At 50.4% G+C, this 21,228-nt stretch overlaps 1 protein-coding gene across 1 annotated transcript in view; it reads left to right on the top strand.

Moving 5' to 3' along the window:
* The window catches only part of MTMR12 (myotubularin related protein 12), a 53,657-nt gene that overhangs the window by 28,766 nt on the left and 3,663 nt on the right, over positions 1-21,228 (top strand). Inside the window, exons 8-15 of the mRNA XM_045847882.1 lie at positions 5,616-5,691; positions 11,608-11,714; positions 12,397-12,521; positions 14,060-14,138; positions 15,304-15,374; positions 17,590-17,762; positions 19,847-20,014; positions 20,934-21,095. Coding sequence (XP_045703838.1) covers positions 5,616-5,691; positions 11,608-11,714; positions 12,397-12,521; positions 14,060-14,138; positions 15,304-15,374; positions 17,590-17,762; positions 19,847-20,014; positions 20,934-21,095 — 961 coding nt within the window. The remainder of the gene's footprint in view (positions 1-5,615; positions 5,692-11,607; positions 11,715-12,396; positions 12,522-14,059; positions 14,139-15,303; positions 15,375-17,589; positions 17,763-19,846; positions 20,015-20,933; positions 21,096-21,228) is intronic.

The raw sequence follows: 21,228 nt of genomic DNA, 5'->3' as shown, positions 1-21,228 counted from the left end.
AGGTACAGCAGCAGCAGAGGCTAAAAACGCGGCCCTCCTGGGGCTGTCACTGCCGTGGGAGGAAGTGATGACAGAATAAGTGAGCACTCACCGTGCATTAGGAGGTGACAAGTGCTACAGAGAAAATAGATCGGGGAGGGGGGAGGGTGTGCTGGAGCTGTTGGTGGGGAGGCCTGGTCAGGCAGCGGCGGCAGCAGAGGCCCTGCGGTGCAGTTCGGTCCTGCTGTGTGGGGAGCGAGGAGCCAGGGGCTGGAGAGGAGCGAGCAGGGGCCGAGCAGTGGGAGGCGAGGTCGGGGAGAGGAGGAGCGGCTGGTTGCTGGCTGGCTGGGAGGCTGTCAGAGGAATTTATAGGTAAGTGAGGAGGAGTTCGAGCAGAAGCGTAATGTGTCCTGACCTACATTTTAAAGGTTGATTTTGCATAATTCTCTTTTAGAAACTTGAATCTTACCATTTGGGAACACAACGCCCCAGCGCTCTGCTAGCAGTCTCATAAAATTTGTACAGTAGTCTTCCCTTGTCCGTGGTTTTGCTTTCTGTAGTTTAAATCATCTGTGGTCAGCTGCAGTCCTAAAATGTTAAATGGAGAATTCCAGAAATAAACAATTCATTAACGGGGTGCTGTTTGAGTAGCGTGATGAACTCTTACACCGTTCCGCTGTGTCCCGCCTGGGTGGGGAGTCGCTCCGCCCTCTGTCCAGCGTGTCCCTGCTGCAGGCACACCTGCCCACTCACTAGCCGCCTTGCTTATCAGATGGCGTGTCGTGGGATCACGGCGCTTGTGTTCAGGTAACCCTTATCTTACTCAGAAATGGCCGTCAAGTGCGAGAGGAGTGAGTGGTGCGGCAGTTCAGACCTGCCCAAGTGAGGCTGTAAAGTGCTTCCTTATGAGAAGGGGGCAGTGCAGCACAGCAAGATATTTTGAGGGAGGGAAAAACCACATTCACATAACTTTTATTACAGTGTTTTCTTATAATTGTTCTATTTTACTAGTAATTGTTGTTACTCTCCTGCCGTGCCGAATTTATAAATTAAACCTCATCGTAGGTGTGTGTGGACGGGAAAGAACATAGTGTGCCGCTTTTTGCCACGTGTCGTACGCTTCCATGTACAGCGTGCACCCACGTTCTTGGCCCAAACTTTCAGGGCAAAAAATCTTTCATTTTAATTTTGTAATTCAAATTTTATTTATATTTAGAAACGAAACCGATTACTGTATTTCAGGGTAATTTGCATATGGATATCATTGTTGCTTTCTAAAGTAACACTTTTAACACATAAGCATAAATAAAAGAATTAAGAACATTCACATAGATACGGAATTAGTACTGCCCGTGTGTAATGCGCATCCTTATTTTTCCCTCAAAAATTTGGGCGAAAAAGTTTGCATTATACATGGCAAAATATGGTGTATAGGGATCGGTACCACTCATGGTCTCAGGCATCCTCTGGGGTTTGGAGCGAATCCCCGTGGTTAAGTGTGACCACTCTACTTTGGTGGAGCATTTTGAATTCGTGGCTCTGATGGGCCTCTTCAGCAGATGACTTTTGATGTTGACCAGTCTCAAACATTTATGATTAACCTTCCTGTCACAGTGGGAGCTGGGGTGACAGGGGGAGGGGCTTGCAGGGTGAGGGCGGTATCACGTGCGCCCCCACTCCCATGGAGCTCCTCCTCCCCTTTACAGTCTCAAAGCTTGGAAAGTGAAAGTTAGCACCCCTCAGAAAGAGGGTGAAACCCCCGCTCCCGGGAGGCAGTGAGGCAGTAGTTCGGTAGCTCATGATGTGACGTTGGAACTGAGAGAAGGCAGTCCCGTTCCCAGAACTGTTTAGAAGAAGTCCTGCCGCAGACTGGTTAAATCCACTGGTGTTCGCGTACATGTCAGCACATCAGAAGTACATCTGGTAGAGAAGACAGCTCCGGGGAATCAAGGACACTGTTTTTGCTCGTCATCACAGGATGTGGCAAAGGAGGTTTACAGTGTATATGAAAAATAATACAATAATTAATAGATATTAATACAAGAATAAACTATCTCATGTGCTTACAGTTATAAACCTATTTTTGCTCCACCTCTATCCTGTGAACCAAGCGTAGTGCTTGGATTTATGAGGGACTCGAGACATAGGAGACAGAGCGAATAAATTAATGAAAGCCCACCCGTAGTCAGAGGGGACTCCAGTCACTTTGGATGAGAATGAAAAACTGAGTGCCTATGTCACCTTCCTTTAAGGTCCGAGCTGGCTCTCCCCGTACCACAGTCTGTTCTCCTGAAAAGCCTTTCTCTTGTCCCACCTCCCTAGGACGGTGTGAGGAGGTCTCACCCCTGTGGGGCACGAGTAACAAAGGAGCCCGTGAGCAGACCCCGCTGCCGCCACAGGCAGACACCGCTGCCCGGTGCTGTCGCTCTGCGGGTTCCCTCACCCTGCCCGAGGCCGTGCCTGAGCAGGTCACACAGCTTCCCGTGAATAGAGTCACCCTGTATTTGAAGGAGCTGTTTACTTTCTGCTCTAAACTCATCCTAATCACTAAAACGACTGCTGTCCCAGGAGGGAGGGTTACTGGCTTACAGACGTTGGGAATCTTATCACAGAGACTCCACAGAGCCGCGTGTGGTGCAGTGGGACAGGACAGCACCTCTCCGACCTCCTGCACTGGTGCAGAGCTGTCCCTCTCTGGGCAGCCTCCCCGCCCCCTTCTGCCTGCCTGCCTGCCTTCCTTCCTTCCTTCCTTTTTTTTTTTGAATTTGTGTGAGGTTTGTTGAGCCAAACTGGCAACAGTTGCTGGGAAGCAGCAAAAATCTCAGTGGATTGAGAACATGCTCCCAGCCTTCTTTCTTGAGTGACTGGTACATATGCTGATCCACTTGATTCTCCCTTTGGTGAAAGACATAAAAAATTAACTAGGTAACCAACACTGTGAGACATGCGAATGTTTTAAAGCAATAGGACCCCACCCCGGCTTTGGAGAGTGAGCCTCTGGTGAAGGAGCTGGGAATCAGGTTTGAACCAAGCCCATGGTGACTCCCCTGTACAAGGGGAGAAACTCGGACATGTCTGTAGGCTGCCATCTAGAGCACTGCTTCCTCTCACAGTTTCCTGTCCAGCTAAGTCTCCTGGGAGCTAATTCAAATGCAGGCCTTGATCCTGTGAGGCTGGCTCTGGGCCTGAGAGCCTGCTTTCCGTATCAGCATCCAGGTGACGCTGTTGCAGACTCGGAGTAACAGGATCTTCCAGAACAGCAGCTTTCGTCTCGTTTGCACATCTGGAGAGCGTTTAAGCTTCTGACAGATCATAGTTCTGGGGTGGGGCCTGGACATGAAGAATTTATTTTATTTTTATTCATTTAATTAATTAATTTATTTATTAAGATTGTATTTATTTATTTTTAGAGAGGGAAGGGAGGGAGAAAGAGAGAGAGAGAAACATCAATGTGCGGTTGCTGGGGGTTATGGCCTGCAACCCAGGCATGTACCCTGGCTGGGAATCGAACCTGTGACACTTTGGTTCGCAGCCCACGCTCAATCCACTGAGCTATGCCAGCCAGGGGTTAAGAATTTTTCATCTTACCATGTGATGTGAATGGGCAGCCTGAGTTTGAGAGCCACTGATGCGTGAAGAAGTTTTTCCTTCAGTGACAACGACCTCTGAAGGGGTGTCTCACCGCCCACGAACTCAAGCAGACACACGAGACAACGTCCTAAGCACTTCCAAACCTCAGAAGCCAAAAACAACTTCTACGTTTCGGTGGTTTGAGGTGTCTTAGCCTTGACCAGTGATTCCCAAACCTAGTTTTACGTGACAATATTATGGGAACTTTTTTCTTCTTAATTACCTTTAAGGTATTTCTCTAGGAAAATTTCAAGAGCATAAAAGAAAAGTGAAAATGATGAATTCCCTTTTCTCCATCGCCTGGCTTCAACAGTTACTAACGCATGGCTCCTCCTGTTTTATTTATCCTCTCCTGGATTGTTTTGAAGTAAATCCCAGAGCTCATCACATTTCATTCATGAATATTTCTGTATACATCTCTAAGAATTAAGGACGCCTTGTTCTTAAGATTTTTATTCATTTAACTTTTAGAGAGAGGGGAAGGGAGGGAGAAAGAGAGGGAGGGAAACATTGAGGTGAGAGAGAAACATGGATGGGTTGCCTCTCATACACACCCCAGACCAGGCATGTGCCCCAACCTGGAATCCAACTGACAACCTTTCGCTTTGGGTGAGGTTTTCCAACCAACTTGAGCCACACTGGTTGGGGAAGGGCTCTTTTTTATAAGCATAACCATAAAACCATCATCACAAGTTTCAAATTTAACATTAGCTCCTTAATATCATTCGTCCCCACTATTCAGATTTTCCCTATTGTTTTATAAATTTTAAAACAGTTTATCTTTCATCTTTTTACATGTTTTATCATTAGTCAGGATTGAGTGTGATTGATATTTTGCAGTTGATAGGTTTTTGATGTTTCAATCTATAGATTCACTCACCATCATTTTCTTTGGTTGAAGAAAGCAGGCCACCTGTCTGAGAGTTTCCCACAGTCTGGATTTTGATGAGCACATCCCCATGATGATGTTTAAAATGTTGCTCCATACCTTGTGACCTGATTCGATCCACTGGCTTGATCACACTCAAATTTGGATCTTTTCAGCTTGGAAAATTAATCTTTCCCACGACCTAAAATTGCTATTTGAGAGCTTTACTTCACACACGCAGCATAAAAACACCACCTGAGTAGTTTCATTGTAGTTCCGACACCACAGGCACCTTCTTGTCGTGGGGGAGGCTTAGTTTCAGGCTCGTTGAGTAAAAGATCCTCCCCGCCCCGCAGTGATAAAACCTAGGTGGCCTTCTGATAAAAGAAACCTGCATCTGCTGATTAGAGGAGGGGAGGGTGTCCCCGTACATCTCTGACCTCTGTGACCCCGAAAATCTGCCTGTCCCACGTCCCTTCTTAGCAGGTGTGTTATTTTTGGAACCTAAATTTTCTCATGTAGAGACTGAGGTCATTACTCCTGGGGGTTAAGTCCCAGCTTCACAAATGCTTACTAGCTGTGTGACCTGGGAAGGGCCTTGGTAGTGCTGTGTCTCAGTTTCTTTATCTGTCAAATGGAAGTTGTAGTAGCACATGCCACGTCGTGGTGTTGGGGAGTTTGAATAACTCAGTAATTAGAACAGAGTCTGGCGTATATTCAATAGTAACACTTAAGTGTTGTTGAAGCACTTGGTAAAGTGGGCAGTGGTCATATTAGTCTGACCGAAAACAACACAAGTGCTTCTGTTGTCACTACGTGATGACAAAGATCACTCCCAATTTTGGAATTCATATAGTTTTACACATCACATATTCCAGTGCCCCTCTCCTATGGATGAGAGGACCGACCCAGAGAAGTGAAGAAAGTTGTCTGTAGTTACCAGAATCAGAGGCATAGCTGGGATTTGCACTCAGACTCTCTTATCTGGCCAGAGAGGGTTCACCTGTGCTGGTTCTTAACAGGGAAATATGGTCCATTTCCCACCACTCCGCTTAGCTTCCTGTGTTCATTAAAATTGAGCTTTCGTATTTAGCGAATTAGCCCCACCGCTAAAACTGATGCCATCTCTTTCTTCTAGGTTGCCTGCATACTTCGTTGTCCCCACCCCTCTTCCCGAAGAGAACGTGTCGCGCTTTCAGGGTCACGGCGTACCGGTAAGTGCATCTGGAAACCCTGACAGCCACGGCTGCTTCCTCGGCTCATCTTGGGGAATTGTTCTACTTAAATCCCTTGGCTTCTGGACTAGAGATTTTCTCCTTAGCCCAAGAGTGATCCAAAAATATCTTAGAGACTCCCTGGAGAAGTCTCTTAGACCCGAGGCTCCCGGGGACAGAGCTCTAAAGTTTTCACAGATGCAATGGCGCATTAGCAGAGACACCTTTGAAAAGCTTTAAGACGATTACGATCTGTCTGGTGTTGAAAGCTAGCCTGATTTAACACCTAAATAATTTTGAGGCTCAGCCGACCACCCTAAGGGTAGTAGGGTTTAAGATTCTTTTCGGCCTGCACCATTAATCTTTGGGCGTGGCTGTGGTTTTCCCAGAGACGGCAGAAAGAGCTTACTGAGTCTCACAGAATAGACTGGGAAGGGAGCCACATTTAATGTGTCACTGATCAAAGAAGGCAAGACTCTGGCAGTTACTCCGGTTTCTCATGGGTGGTTGGGAGTTGCCAAGCCTGCAGGAGTTCAGTGGGGAACGAGAGTTACAAATAAATGCTCTGCTGTGCCCATGGCTCGTTCGCCAGAAAGGTCACTCTGTATGGGAGGCGAAATGTGCAGGCAGGGTCACCCGCCCAGGAGCACGTGCAGGCCGGGCAAGTGATGAGCGTGGTGGCCCTTACGGTGCACCCGGGTGGCCGCCCGTCTGTGCCAGCAGGTTGTGCTCTGGGAGTATGGGCCTGGTCTTGCCAGACACCTGATCGCTCTGGAGAAGCCTCAGATATGGATTCTTATGTGAATTTTCTTGATTTCTAAAGGTATGCGTTGGACCCAGAGGCTTAAAAACAAGTCTTCGGGCCTGCGTTGGTTCATGTCCTCACCAGTCTGCAACTTTCAGTGTAGGGCAGTGGTTCCCAGACTTCCCGGTCTCCGGGCGCTTCACACTCTTACAAATGACTGAGGGTCTGGAAGGGTTTTTGTTACGGGGTTGTATCTACTGCTGTTTGCATGTTAAAATTAAACCTGAAACACTTAAAAATTGTTGTTTTAGTGATAAACTCATAACCTGCTAATGTAAATAACGTATTTCTATAAAAAGTAACTATATTGTCCAAAATTTTAAAAAGCAGAACAGCACTGTTTTACAGTTTTGAGAATAGAAGACAGGTGGATACTTCTGTATGCTTCGTTCATGTAGTCTGTTACGGTATGTGAGACTTTGGGGGAAGTACGTGAAGGAAAGTCCAGCCTAACAAATATGTATTTGGGGAAAGAAGGACTATTTAATAGCCTTTTTCCGTAATTGAGAATATTATTTTTTGATGGTACACCAAAAAAACTGATCAGTGGTAGTTTCATAAAGGTTAATTGCAGTTAGGAATCTGAAAACATAATCGAGAAGTTTTTCATTCTCTGCTAAGTTAAAATCCATTGGTTTATCTTATACTTTGAATGGATCTCAAAACATGCATGATTTTATAACACTATACATTGGTCATCTGGAAAATATTAGTTCACTAGGTAATACAGATTGTCCAGTACTGACATTTCCTTACATAATATAAAAACCAAGCCCTGGCCAAGTAGCTCAGTTGGTTAGAACGTTGTCCTGATACATCGAGGTTATGGGTTCAATCCCCAGTCAGGGCACACACAAGAATCAACCAATGTCTCTCTCTTTTTCTCTCTCTCAAAATAGTAAATAAATAAAAAAAATAAAAATCACTTTCATTTATATCACTCCATCTCACCAGGAAAATCATTAAATATTGGGAAGCTGTTCAGCCAAAAGGGCAGAGACTAGTTTCCCAAAATTCCAATTTTTACTTGAAAATTCAGTTTTTATCTTTGGTGTCAATTTGTCAGGTGTTCTTCATGAAGTGATAGGCTTACTTCATTCATATTTTTAAAAAGAATGACCACCAGTTACCAAAGTCTGAACACCCATAATTTGTCAGTCACTCATTTCTTCAGTTCCATGAAAAAACAGTTAGCTCAGTTCTCAGGCGCATATGCTCTTTTTCCTTGAGACAAACGTTGCGCTTTGGTGCTTACCTCCCATTTCATCACACAGAACATTAAAAAGACATGTAGTGGTCAAGATCAGTACAATTAATAATTGTTAGTCCCTCAACAAGGGCACTGGGAGGTGAAGCCGAGTGTGTTTTCTGCACGTGTGTGGCAGTGGAGAATCCTGGGGCGGGCAGTGCCGCTTGGTGGCGGTGCCTTGACTGGTCCTGGGGCATGGGCAGTGTCACCCACCACCTGTGCAGATGGCCACACAGTGAAAAGGACAGGTTACATCTTGCTGTTATTCTCAGGACACCTGAAAGGGTCTTGGGCTTCCCATCTTGGACCTGTAGACTACACTTGGAGAACCACTGTTTCAGAAGAATGAAAATGAGGGTCTTCCTCCTTCAGCCTTTCCTAGAAGCATCTAGGAGAAGCGGGTGAGCTTCGTGGGAAGAAACAAAGATGAGTCGTCTGCACAAGCGGCAATAGGCAGCGTCTCCGTCCGGCGTTGTCTGGAGCTTCGGTGTTCTGAGTTCTAGCCAGGCCGTGGGCTGAGAGGCAGAGCCATGCTAAGCCCGGAGTGAGGAGCTGGCAGCATAGCTGATAGAAACTGTGGGGAGGTGTTCTCACTGTACTAGGTCATCAGCCGTAATTATGTGACCTGAAAGTCATTAGTGGAGTTTGTATGAATGAACAGCAGAAAAATATTACACAAGGTGGACTTTGTACATTTATTCAGGGAGCACAGAACTCTCGATGCACATAACGTAAAGTTTACCACTAGTGACATTAAGTATATTCACAATCTTGTGCAACTATTACCACTACCTAGTTCCAGAACATTCCTCATCTCCATGCTGTTTTACCCTGACTTTCACCTGCTTGCCTCATCTGCCTCCCCGTCCTCGTCAGGGAAGCCGCCATCGTGTGTAACTCCAGTCATGCTCTCGCTGCTGCTCTGGAGTCTTTGGCCTCCGACCCAGAGGATTTTTTTTCTTTTTTTTTGTTTTTTTTCTTTCCTGTGGGGCTAACGAACGTGGCCGTGGATTATTTACGCCCAACAGCACAGCGGACCTCATGGGATCGATGGAAGCTGTCGCGTCACCTGGGCTGGGTCCCTGCCCTGCAGCCGTCTGTCTGGCCTGTCGTCTGACTCCTTCGGGGCCTGTGCCCTTCTTCCCCGGGGCTGCTGCGGACGTTTTCATCTCCTTCTGTTCGCCATTCATTCCCTCCTGAACTCTCTTACTCGCAGAGACGAGCCTTCCCATCCCTTTAGTGGGATCACGGGCAGCAACCACAAGACCCCCCTCGCCTTCCTTCCTCCCACCCCCTGTGGTTTCTCTGCGCTCCTCTGCCCTTCAGCTCGAACCCAGACCCCTGCCCGGCTCTTGCTCTCGTCCGCCCTTCTGCCCGGGACCTGCTCCCGTCAGTCCCCCGGCCCACGCGTGCCTTTCCACACGGTCCTCTCCTCTCGGAGACTTCCTCAGCTCTCCCTAACCTGAAGAAGCCCTTCCTTAGGAGTGAAGCTACTGTGGTGTCCTCCGTCCTTGGCTGCCAAACGGATTTAAAGAGACTGAACTCATTTTCTCTACTTGCTTCCCTGCCGCCCGCCCTCTGCTGACCAGGCAGAGCCCGCTCGGCCCTGGTGCCCCTGCACCCCTGCTGTCACTACAGTTTGACTCTGGGGCACCCTCCCTCGGGCCTTTTAAGCTCCCGTGCTGGCTGTAGAAGCACCGTAGTGTCTGGGTCCTCTTACTTCCTTAATAGTTCTCTTCCTTACCCTGCTGTCTAGCCTCCAGTTGTGCATGTCCCCCCGAGACTCTGTCTTTGGCTCTGTTAAGAGAGACACTGTAAGATGCATGAACTAGTGAATAATTTTCCCCCTTCCTTTTCTTAGGTAAACAGGATTAACCAACTGTGATTCTTATCTGTTGTCAAGTCCTTCACACTAAGAACCCCGGGCCCTTTCCCAGACAGAAATAGTACACACTACAATAGGAGAGGACGTGTGCTTTTTGCTAAATTCCTGAGAGCAGTCTCTCTCTAACAAGAATTTTGCTTGTTTTGTACTTACTGTTTCAAATGGAGGATAGTCAGGGAGTTGCCCCTCCGCTCCTCAGCTGAGCTGAGACAGTTCCTTTACGGTTGTGCCTCAAATAGAAAATGAGTTATGGTTTGAGACCGCCAAGAACCACCCTTTCTGTTCCAGGAAAGGAGATAAAAAGGGTTAAAATCACTCAGTTGCCTAGACCCTGTCACGCAGTCATGGTAAAGAGCATCTCCCCCTTCATCAGGATGAGCCGTGCCCAGCAGGGGCGCAGGACGGCTTGGGCATGCGGGATGTTGCCGCCTTTGGCAGGGAGCTAGAGCTGTGGCGGTTTCCGCACGTGGCTCAGCATAGCACCGGGGGAGGGGATAAGAGGGCAGCAGAGAGCCCTCTGAATTGTCTCAGTGTTCTGACACTTCTGCCTTGTTGTGAACCCTAAAGCATCAGAGTACGGGCACCGCCTGTCCCTCAAGGAATCCTTGCTTTTCGGCAGTTCTATGTCCCTTCGCGTTGCTTCCTGAGTGGGCTTATGTCTCTTCCACGTCAGCTGGAAGTCAGCTGCCGTGTCCAGAGCTCCAGTCCTGCCTTCCTCTCCTGAGCTCAGAACCCTCATCTCAGGTGCCTCCTGAGTATCCTCACGTGGATGTCCTACTGGCACTAGACACCCTACACACCGAACACTGATTGTGCTGCTTCGTCCCCTTCCCCCGGAGCCCCAGACTGGTTCCTCTATGTTGGATTCTCCGAGTGTAGTGCATAGTATCCCCTGGATCGGCCTGACCTCTAGTCTCCTGGGCCAGGCTGCTGCTAACATGGTCAAGGTATTGTTTGTACATCAAAGAACGGCAACAAGGTGCCCCTCCGGGCTGCTAAAATCCTGTAGGTTTACCTTCGAGCCAGGGCCCGATGGCTTGGTCAGCAGAATGGGGGCTGAGCTTTAGCCGCTCTCGAACCCTTAGCCAGGCTGCTGTCATACCAGGCCCAAAGGCCATGAATGGACTCGAGTGCCCCACCCAGCCTCGCCCTCTCCTCCACCCCAGGCTCTGCTGGGCAGATTACTTTGCCCCAGGATCAGTTCTGATCTTTCGTTCCTGCAAAGCAGAGCAAACACGAAAATGCCCACTGTATCCAGAAAAACACTGGGACCTGTCCTTTGTGACCATTCACGTGATTTCTTCCTCCTTTGCCCTCCCTTTGTTGTTCCTTGCAATTCTCTTCTGCTGTGGTTTAGCACATCCTGCTTCGTTAGACTGCTAGGCGTCTCTCCCTTTTAGAGTGTCAGCTCCTTGAAGGCAGACACCGTACCTTCGCCCTCTTCTCGTGCTCTCACAACCCGAGTCGGCGCTATGCACATGCGAGTCTGCGACAGTGTGTGTCGAAGAGCCGACTCCCCCTTCTCTCTAGCGTGAGCTTTCTCGGATGGCAGCACTGCCCCCTCCTGCCGCCCTTTGAGTCAGACCGCCGCGGCCGGTCTCTCCGAGCCTCCGTTTCTGGTTGTTAATGGGGCCAATAATCACACCTGCCTTAGAGTGAGAACTAGATGGGTTGATTCATGTAACGCTGTGACACGACAAGGCTGCACTCCAGCGATAGCCTCTACCCCACTAATACTAACATTGTTATCTGCACCCAGGTTCCCACACTGGAGAGCGCGTCTACCTAGACCTGTTCTGTTTTCTAAGACTCAATCAATCTTCGTTATGACTGTTGCTTAGCTTAGCAAAGTTTAATATGTCCAGCCACTTCACGTTGAACTTATAAATTTCCCCGTATCGATTTCAATGGTAAGCTCACCTGTTCCCTGTTGGCTTGTGTATATTATGTTTGGAAAACTTTTACCTCTCTCTGCAGATATGGTGTTGGTCCTGCCACAATGGATGTGCCCTTTTGAAAATGTCAGCCCTACCCAAAGAACAGGATGATAGCGTTTTGCAAACCCAGAAGAGCTTCTTGGAAGGGTTGGTACTGTTCGGCATTTCGTCACTGCTCAGCTCTGTTCTTACTTTCTGAGAAGCAGGGAATAGTTCTTGGTAGTATGGCCGTTTCTGGTCACCTCTAATAGCTTAGTGCTTGGGATGCAGCTCAGAGTGGTGGCTTTTAACTGCTTCAGAAGGCGCGTACCGAAGTCATTAGGAATGGCAGCTGTGTTGTTTTCAGAGACGCACACTGATGGATTTAGGGGCGTGTGGCGAGGTAGCTGTAATGTTAACCGCTGTCGGTCTGTACTGTGGCGCGTGTCACCGTGGTGCGTGTCACCGTGCTGCTCTTTCTGACTTCTCCGCATGTTTGAACATTTTCAAAATAAACTCCGCACAGTTTAAAAAAAACCAGAGGGCACGAATGAAAAACACAAGAGGCGTAGACTTTGGAGTTAAGTTGCTTTAGTTCAAGTCACGGCTCGATCAGTTTGTGAGCTGCACGGGCTTGGGCCAGGGAGGCGCTCTCCGCGCACCCCCACTTCCCCGTGCGCTGGCTGTCGCTGGCGGGCCCGTGGGGCTTGCCTCGGGGGTGAGGGTTAAAGGGGAGGGCGTCTCCAAAGCCCTTCACACAGACCTTGCCATGTAGTAAGTGCTCAGGAGAAATAAGCTAGTTCCAGTTCCCGTCTGCCCTCCTAATCTCTCATTACTGTTTGACGCCTAGAATTTACAGGATCATCCACAGGCCACCCTACGAGATTGTCAAAACCGAAGACCTATCAAGCAACTTCGTGTCCCTGCAGGACATCCAGACTGCGTACTCCAAGTTTAAACAGCTGTTTCTGATAGGTGAGTAGAAGGCCGAGGGAAATGGGGAAGGGCACACCACGTGGACCGGGTGGCGCTCGGGGCCTTTCTCTGGGCGCCTCGTGGTTGTGCACAGAGCTCCGTGGCCGCGAGGGCCGGGGTCGCGCCACGGAGGGGCTGGCAGCCAGGGGGCGGCTGCCTTTGCCACGCTCCCCCTCCGTTCTCCTTCAGGCTCTTCCCCTTCTCACAGCAGTGAGCGCGGATCCACCCGCCCCTTCTCTCCTTTCCTCAGCTCCCCGTTGCCCGGTGGTGAGCGCTGGAGCCTCTCTGGGCGAAAGTGGTGGGACTGTGCCGTGCGCGTGCTCACGGACTGGCTTGCCGGGTGCCCCAAGGGAGTGATCAGTGTGGCCTCTTAGTGCGCTGCTGAAGGGACTCCGCCCACCCGAGTGGGGTGACTTTACTTTTTTCCTGATTGGATATACACACACACACACACACACACACAGAGGTACCTGTGTGTGTGTGTGTGTGTGTGTGTGTATCAGTGTGAAAATTTTCAGTTAGTCAGAAATGTACGAAGCAGGAAGTGAGATGTGCCCATCCCAGCCACCCCCACTTCCCTGCCCAGGCTGCCCACTGCGGACAGGTCAGAACTTGAGTCATCTCTAATCAGGCTCAGTTGGCTATTAATTCTTTTCATTCTTGAATGAGTCTTCACCCTGAGATTTCTCACACAGGTAACTTTTCCCAACTTGGACCTCTTAGCCTAGCAAAGCCGCACTAATTTAGGATTCATTCATGTATTCAGCTGCTGTTTACTGAAGTTCCATTATGTACAAACCCTGCGAGGCACTGGAGATAAAAATGAATGTGACACCAAGGGAACCAGAAGTGGACGCCTCTGACTGAAACACATTGTGACGCATGTTACAAAGTCAGTTGATAAGAAGTAGGGGCCTGGCGAAGGGAGTGAGAAATTTTACCAGTTGATACAGGACTGATTCTCCACTTTTGTTTTGATCGTCCAGGACCTGCAGGGGTATCTGCCTTTGATTTAAAGTTGCCGCTTTGAAGTGGCAGGCTTCTGTAAAGGGCAGGGCTCTCTGTGTCGGGTGGGTGGGGGACACTGTGCAGCGCTGTGCGCGGTGACTGTGTGTGTGTGTTCGGGGTCTCAGCAGAAGGCAGGTCTGCCCCGAGGCCTCGGGGCCTCGGGGTGTATTCTGTTGCCTTCCCACTTCTGGGAGCGGCAGCCGGGATGTTCTGTCTCTGCCCGAAGCCTGCCATGCTCCGTGCCGAGTTACGGGGTGGACCGTGGCTCCCGTTCTGCATCGTAGGCGCTTTCTGTTTGTGCAGTAAAAATCTGTTTGTGACTACCGCGACCTTCCAGTGCTTTGCAGTGGAAATGCCGTCTCAGCTGACGTTTTGAAACAGCCCTTACTTACAGCGGAGACTGGTGCCTGGCCTCGCACTTGAGCTGCGTGGTTGAGCTGCGTGGCTGAGCTGCGTGGCTGAGCAGCACAGGTTTTCGTGGCAGGCGTGGGAGCGAGCCACCTGACTCTTTACTTTTTTTTTTTTTCCAGATAACAGCACTGAATTTTGGGACACAGATATAAAATGGTTTTCTCTGTTGGAAAGTAGCAGCTGGCTTGACATAATCAGGTATTTCAAGCCATTGATTGCTCGTGAATGTTATAGTTCTCTAATTCAAAGTAGTTAAGCAAATTGACAAATAATTTAAGTGTTTTACATTTCACAGTTAACTATTCTTACATCGTGTCTTCTATTCAGGGCTCATGATTTTACATTTGTTACCTATTGTGTGTGTGCACATTTGATTAGAATTTTTTAGAAGAATTCAGTGTCCTATATGTATATTATCTATTAAAAATTAAAAAAAAATTATGATTAATGTCAGTTTGTCATTCTGGGTTTGGGAATTAGGTTGAGATTCCCAGAGAACAGAATTATATTCACTTTCACATTTTGAGTAGCTCTTCCCTGTTGCCAGGAAGTAGAGGGAAGGGCAAAGGTGGGGGTGGCATGGAACGGAAATGAGGGCTGGGGCGAGAGAACAGCCCCAACCCAGGGATGGGGTTGAGGGAAGAGAGGAATTCCCCCTTGGGCCTCGCCTGGCATTCTCCTCTCTCAGCTGTGCCCTCTGCACATACTAACCAGCATGTTTTAAAGAGCATGGCTAATAGTGTGAATGTGTTATGCCAACAGGGATAAGTGTCGTAAAAGAACCTCTCCTTTTGGGAGGCAGAGAGAAGGTTGAAGGTCCTTAACCAGGGGAAGAGCCTGCAGGGGTGGCGCCACTGCAGGCAGAGAGCAGCAGGCGAGAGGCCCTCCTTGTTGTAAGTCAGAGTTGCCGGTGGTGGCCGCCGTCTCAGAGGGAATAGTGCGTCTGGAGAGCGACCCGTAGGACTTCTGGGATCTCGGCGGCCACGCTGACCGGAGTCAAGGTGTCCTTGAGTGGACAGCACGGACGTGCGGCCCGCTCCGCAGGTGGCGCCTCCGTGGCCCCCCCCGGGCCTCGCGCCAACTCGGGTCTGAGTCCTCACCAAGAGTTTCCAGTTCAGAAATCACCTGGGAGCACTTCTATGTCAGTCTGGGGATTCCCTTCTGAAAATTTTAAGTTTCTAGTAGGCAAAATGCATGTCTTGCAGTACCTGAAGAGTGCCGATGGTGATTTGTTTCTTTTGGAGGCTTTTAGCAAAAATAAGATAGAAAACTGAAGATCAAGTCAGACTGCCTTCTGAAGTTCTTATTGTTTCAATACCAAGCCCAAGAACTAATGCCCTTTTTTTGTCCCTTTTCCATTTAGACGTTGCCTGAAAAAAGCAATAGAGATCGTGGAATGTCTAGAAGCACAGAACATGAACGTTCTTCTCGTAGGTAATGTATTTACAGCAGCAGGTGCGGTTTCCGTGGTCCTTCCCTGGAGACTCGTGCTGCAGACACAGCCCTGTGTGGTTGGGGTCATCTTGGGCAAGGGGTGAACGAATGTAGAAGTCCTCCCCAGTCTCTCCTGCCCTTACCTCCGGAGCCTTTGCGTTGGATTTCAGTGTCACAGTTTAAAAATAAGTTATTTCACTTGGAACTTGGCAGATCTGTTCACAGCGCAAGAAGAAATAGTTTGGCATCTTTACCAAAACTCACATTTCCCAGTGCTTTGGATTTTGTTTTATATTAACTCAGCTTGGTTGAAGTTAGAATCTTTGATAATCCCTGTTCTAGAAAGAGACCCACGGATGGTTTGTTATTCTTATGTGTTTGTGTTCAACAACCTCATGCAGTTGCTATAGAAACTTTGTGGTCCGTGACTTCCTTTTCCTCAGTGGGCTCAACCTGCTCTACGGGAGGACAGGGCACAGACATTCACGGTGTGCGAGAGCAAGTGTGAGCTGCCGCATAGCAAAGGTTGCTGGAACCCGGTCGGCGTGAGCTAAGCTCAGGTCTGCTGGTGAGAGCATTTTAGGTTCTCAGAGCCCACATTCTGGGTTTGGTAGGTCGTCTCATGCTGCTGTGCCCTCAAGCTCTTGTCATTTCTCCGACGTGCTCTGTGGCTGTGAGGTTTTGCTTTTATGAGCAGTTTGGAAAAGGTGTCCTCCTGCGGCTTCTGTAGCGTCTGATGCTGGGTCGCTGGCTTAGCTTTTAATACATTTACTGAGCACCTATCATGTGCAGAGCTCCATCCTTCTGCCTGCTAGAAGCTCACAGCCTAATGGGAAAGTTGGCCTAAGGATGTTACTGAAAAAGACCTCCGCAGCAACAACAGAATAGAGTTCTAACTGGTAAAGGGGGGTAGGGGTAAAGATTGGGGTCTGAGAGGTGGAAAGCCCAGGGCCCACCTGCGCTGATCACACAGTTGCATAAAATGAAATGCAAACCTTTGGCCAACGTGGCTGAGATGTCACTTGTTCCTAGATGGACTGCTGAGTTGTCTCTAGTCGAAATCTCATTTCCTAGCCCCTCTTCCTAGTCCCATGGGTGTGCTGCCAGCACCCTGCAGGTGCAAGAAGGCAGCAGGTTAAGCCCTCTGAGGGCCCCTTAAAAGCTGAGACTCGTTTTGAACACTGATGGCACTAGGAAGTCAAAAGTGAAAATGTTTCTTTTCGCCCTGTGTGTGTGTATGTAGCTCAGGCTTGTTTCCTGAGCAGAAAAAGGAGCGCACGAGGGAGCCGGGCCCTGTGGCACTTCTTGGTTCTGAGGCCTCAGCGAGGAGAGTCCGAGCAGCGTAAACACCTCGCCGCTCACAGCCCATTCTTGGTGTCTCTGACCCCAGTGAGACCAGCACCGCCATCCTCGTGGGCATTTTAAAATAGCAGCTCGAACTGCACTTCTTCATTCTGTAAAGAGGAAACTCTGGGGATGTCACACCCTGACTTTTAGGACCTTCAAACTCAAGGCAGAAATGCATACATGTAGAGGATGTATGTTTTTATTGGCTACGAGTCACGAGTGTTAAACGAGCGTTTGGATGGCATGGTCACCAGATGGGTTTTGTGCAGTGACTCCGGGGTGGGCGTGTGGAAGCAGGCCACGGCGGAGAGCTCGTGCTCCTCGGTCGGAAACAGGAAGAGCTGTGGAGCGGGGAATAGGAGCATTGAGGTGCGGCCCAGAAATGCTCGGCTCCCTCCGGAGCAGAGGGGGTGGAGGAGGAGCCTTGCGATGGGTCCATAAGGCGGCCGAGCCGCGGAACAGTGGGTTCCGCGATGGAGACTCGGACACGCCCGCCCGGAGGGTTTTGAGCTTGGTCCGAGGAGCCCAGCAGGTCGCCGTTACGTGGGTGACCCGCCCTTAGCCTGCAGCCTGTCTGGACGCCCACACGCCGACAGTGGGTGTGCAGCGCTGCGTTCATCCGCTCAGTGAGCCCGTCCATACTCACTGCCAGTGCGCGCCGGGCCCCTGCCAGGCTGACTCGCAGCGGTCTGAAAACACTGCCCTTTTTTATCGTCGGCCCCTTTGTAGGGAGTTAGGGCCGGACTGTCAATAGCAGGCCTTGGCGTCGGTGACCCTGCTGTTGGCTGTGCCAGCGTGAGTGCGCTTTGTGGGTGTTGACCATTTCATGTCCTCCTTCCTCTCTGTGCTGCTCCCGGGCCCCTCCCAGAGGAGAACGCTTCCGACCTCTGCTGCCTCGTCTCCTCCCTGGTGCAAGTGATGATGGACCCCCACTGCAGAACCAGCGCTGGCTTCCAGAGCCTCATCCAGAAGGAGTGGGTCATGGGCGGGCACTGCTTCCTGGACCGCTGCAACCATCTCCGCCAGAGCGACAAGGAGGAGGTGAGTGTCCTCATCGCAGGCAGTGCGGGTCGTGGGGAGAAGGGCCCGGCCTCTTAATTCCTGTCTCCCCGTGTAGGGGCAGTGCTTGCGAAGTGCACACTGTGCAGTCTCAGTAGGAAGGCTGTGATCTGTTCGCTGTTCGGTGGCTTTGAGACTTTAAACAATGTTGAAACCCTTCCCAGAGGAAAGAATATTAGCAGGTGTGTTCAGAATGTTTTCTTCTTAACTGTGTACACCAAAGGTGTACATCTATTTCATGGTGGGAGCAATATTGATTTGTAAAACTTAAATAAAAACTAACTCAGTGGGAGAGACTCTTATAATTTCTGCTTAGTTAGTCTTTGCAAACAAAAAATGGATATTCAGGATACAGTTTTTCTGTGGAAAATACATGACATAAAATGACTTTTCCTTGCACATAAACCTTTTCAAACTAAAGCATAGGGGACGTTAGTGTCGCCTGCCACCAGGGCCCTTGTGCTGTGTCCGTGAGCGTGTGCGAGGCCTCCTCTGCCTCTGGCGCCGTGAGCTGCTCTGGGCCCAGGCCTCCCTCTGAGGTTGGGCACCGCGGTGTTCGCATTGCAGTTGGTTGCTGAGAACGAGCCCCCACATCGTGGTGTTCTGCTTGTCTCGGCTGCAGCTGTACAGGCTCCTTGGACTGGATGGTTAATGATTGCAGAAGGAAAAATGAAAACAGCACCGTCTGTAATTAAATCGCCTGCAGAGCTCCCATATGCTAGTAGCGTGATGCGTGGTTCTTCTTACTGCAGATAGTAAGCATGTCTATCTGCAGTGCTGAATGGCCTGACACACGTGCCGTGGGACTCGAGAGCCGTGGCTCTTGCCCTTACAGCCCTGGCGTGCTCCTGGGAGACTCCCTTCAGGCCTGACCTGTGCTCCTCCGTACCTCCCTGCGCTGAACGGGAATCACCGTCTGCCGTTCAGGGACTGGACTTTTCCTTTCTGAGAAGTCAGTGGGAAAGCTTACGAACTCCAGCAACATGATGGGCAGGGAGAGCTGCTGAGTGTGTGGGGAAGAGTGTGTTTTCCTATCTGAGGTCATGGGACTGGCAGGCATCACGTCTAAAGGGGAAAAGGCTGGGAGCTTCTGAGCCGCTGTTCAGCCAGCCCCTGGGGAAGTCTCCCTCGCTTTCCCAGCCCACTTGCCCGACCGCACAAAGCGGTTCAGGTATTTTTCACTCTCTCTTTAATGGGATGGAGCATAAAATGAGGTATGAAGTAGAATTGCAATGTAAACGTTTCCTAGCGTCCACGTGGACATAGTAGAGGTCTGGAGGAAAACGTGGTGGCCTGTGTTGTGATGTAAGTGATGCGGCACTGGACTTGGGTGCAGGAGCTGGATTCCAGACCCACGTCCCCTGTGAGCCGCGGGGGAGGCCTGGGCCACCTCTGTGAAGGAGAGGCTGTCGCCCGCAGGGTCACCCGTGGCTCAGAGATAAACTCTGTGAGTGACAGAGCCCCTGGAAAACTGCCATCTGTACTAACATATGGCTTGTCTCGCGGTAGGCTCTACAGGGGGCCAGCAGTTAAAAAGTACATTTGTGAAAAATACTAGAAAATTTGTTTTTGCTGCATGTGCCTTCTCTCCTGTCCTCTTGTCTTCTGGGCTCTCATTTTGGGGGTGGAGAAGTGGGTATTAACAAAATTCAAAATAATCAAGTGTCGTTTTTTTTGGTAATAAAATTGACTTACAAGAAGAATGGAATTCTTTGAAGGGAAATAACATTTTAGTTTATTGGGGTTCAACGTTAGTGTTTCCGACCACAGTCAGCGGCAGTGCTCATCTGTTAGTGCTGTTTGGGTTGGCAGTGAGGTTTTACACAGTTTACCGTTGAAGCGTCGCATGGGTGGCTACTGCTGAACATGGGTGCTAATCTGTGAGCACATGGTTCCGGTCGAGCACACTCGCTGCTCGGAGTGGAGCAGAGTTGGCTGTGGTGTCCCGAGACCGCCGTGCGCAGCCGCAGTTGTCCCGCAGCGGCGAGGTGGCTGCCCCGAGCTCAGGGCAGCTGGCATTGGACCCTGAGTGCCCGCCCAGTAACGCGTATTTTGTTTTCACGTAGGTGCCTGTGTTCCTGCTCTTCTTGGACTGTGTCTGGCAGCTGGTGCACCAGCACCCCCCAGCATTTGAGTTCACGGAGACCTACCTGACCGTTTTGTCAGATAGCCTGTACATACCCATTTTTAGCACCTTCTTCTTCAATTCGCCTCATCAGAAAGAAACGAACATGGTAAGTAGGAGTCCCTCTTAGGAACCCGTGTGTTGAAGAAGCTGTGTCCCGCAGGCAGGATGCAACGAGGTTGATAATAAAAAGTGAAAAGTGGTTTAGCAGTGCTGATGCACGAGGCCCTGTTTGGAGTGCTTCCCGGTGTTGGTGTTTAGCCCTCACAGCACCTGCGGGTCTGTGTTGTTGCTATAGCCCCTCGGGAGTCGCTGCTCAGGACGGGTACCCTGCCCTCGGTCACACCGTGGATACTGGAGCGGGGGCAAATGTTGGAGTTGGGGGACTGAACAGGGTTAAAATGCCCTTTGTAAAGGCGGTCAGGCCTGACGCCTCCTCTTCCGCTCGCCTGATGTGCGGGGTGACTCTGAGGGGAGCGGCGATGGGGCGGAGCAGGGAGGCCAGGCCGGCACTGCGCCCCCCTCGGACCTCGCTGCTGGCCCGGCCGGGGGCTCAGCTCTCACCAGCCTGGCGCTCTGCCGGCCTTCTGCAGGGTGGCCCGAGCCGGCCTTCTGGGAGGGAGTTTGCCAAATCCCACGCGGAGTGGGAAGCATAGACTCTGGGCTTTCGGGCACACGGCCCCGGTGTCAGGTCCCTGCCCTGCCGCCCACCAGCTTCCTTCAGACAGCTCACTCCAGTTTCCTGAGCCTCAGTTTCCTCAGATGTAAAACTGCAAAAATAGTAGTCACTTCACAGGGGGTTGTGGAAGTGCCCAAGACTGGCTGGCAGGGGACCGGCTGGAAAAGGATGTGTCCTTCTCCCCTCCCCCCTCCCCCGCCCGAGCCTGGCGAGCAGGCCTGTGAAAGTGAAGCGCTGTGCGTAGTCCTTGGGCGGGTGCAGCAGCGCCTCCCCGGTGCCTGTCTCTGAGGCCTGTGTTTGCTCTCCTCGGCCCCCCGGAGGCCGGTGTGACCTGTGCTTGTCTTGGCAGGGCAGGGAAGGCCCGGATGCACAAGGCAAGCCTTTGAGCCTGCTCACCGTGTGGGACTGGTCTGTGCAGTTTGAACCCAAAGCCCAGACGCTGCTCAGAAACCCTCTGTACGTGGAAAAGCCGAAATTGGACAAAGGCCAGCGGAAAGGAACGCGCTTCAAAGTAAGATGTCCACGTGCTTCCCCCCTCCACCTTCCCCCCATGTGTGAAAGGCTGAGAGTCGCAGACGGATTCCGGAAGCAGCCTGCGGGGTTGAGATCTGTGGCAGGCAAACTGTCCGGGTCCGAGAGAATCC

The sequence above is a fragment of the Phyllostomus hastatus genome, unplaced genomic scaffold, assembly GCF_019186645.2.
Source record: "Phyllostomus hastatus isolate PE091 unplaced genomic scaffold, TTU_PhHast_1.1 phas_contig_58, whole genome shotgun sequence".
Classification (NCBI taxonomy): domain Eukaryota; kingdom Metazoa; phylum Chordata; class Mammalia; order Chiroptera; family Phyllostomidae; genus Phyllostomus; species Phyllostomus hastatus.
The sequence above is the reverse complement of the archived record's forward strand: the minus strand, read 5'-3'. Positions and strand labels throughout refer to the sequence as shown.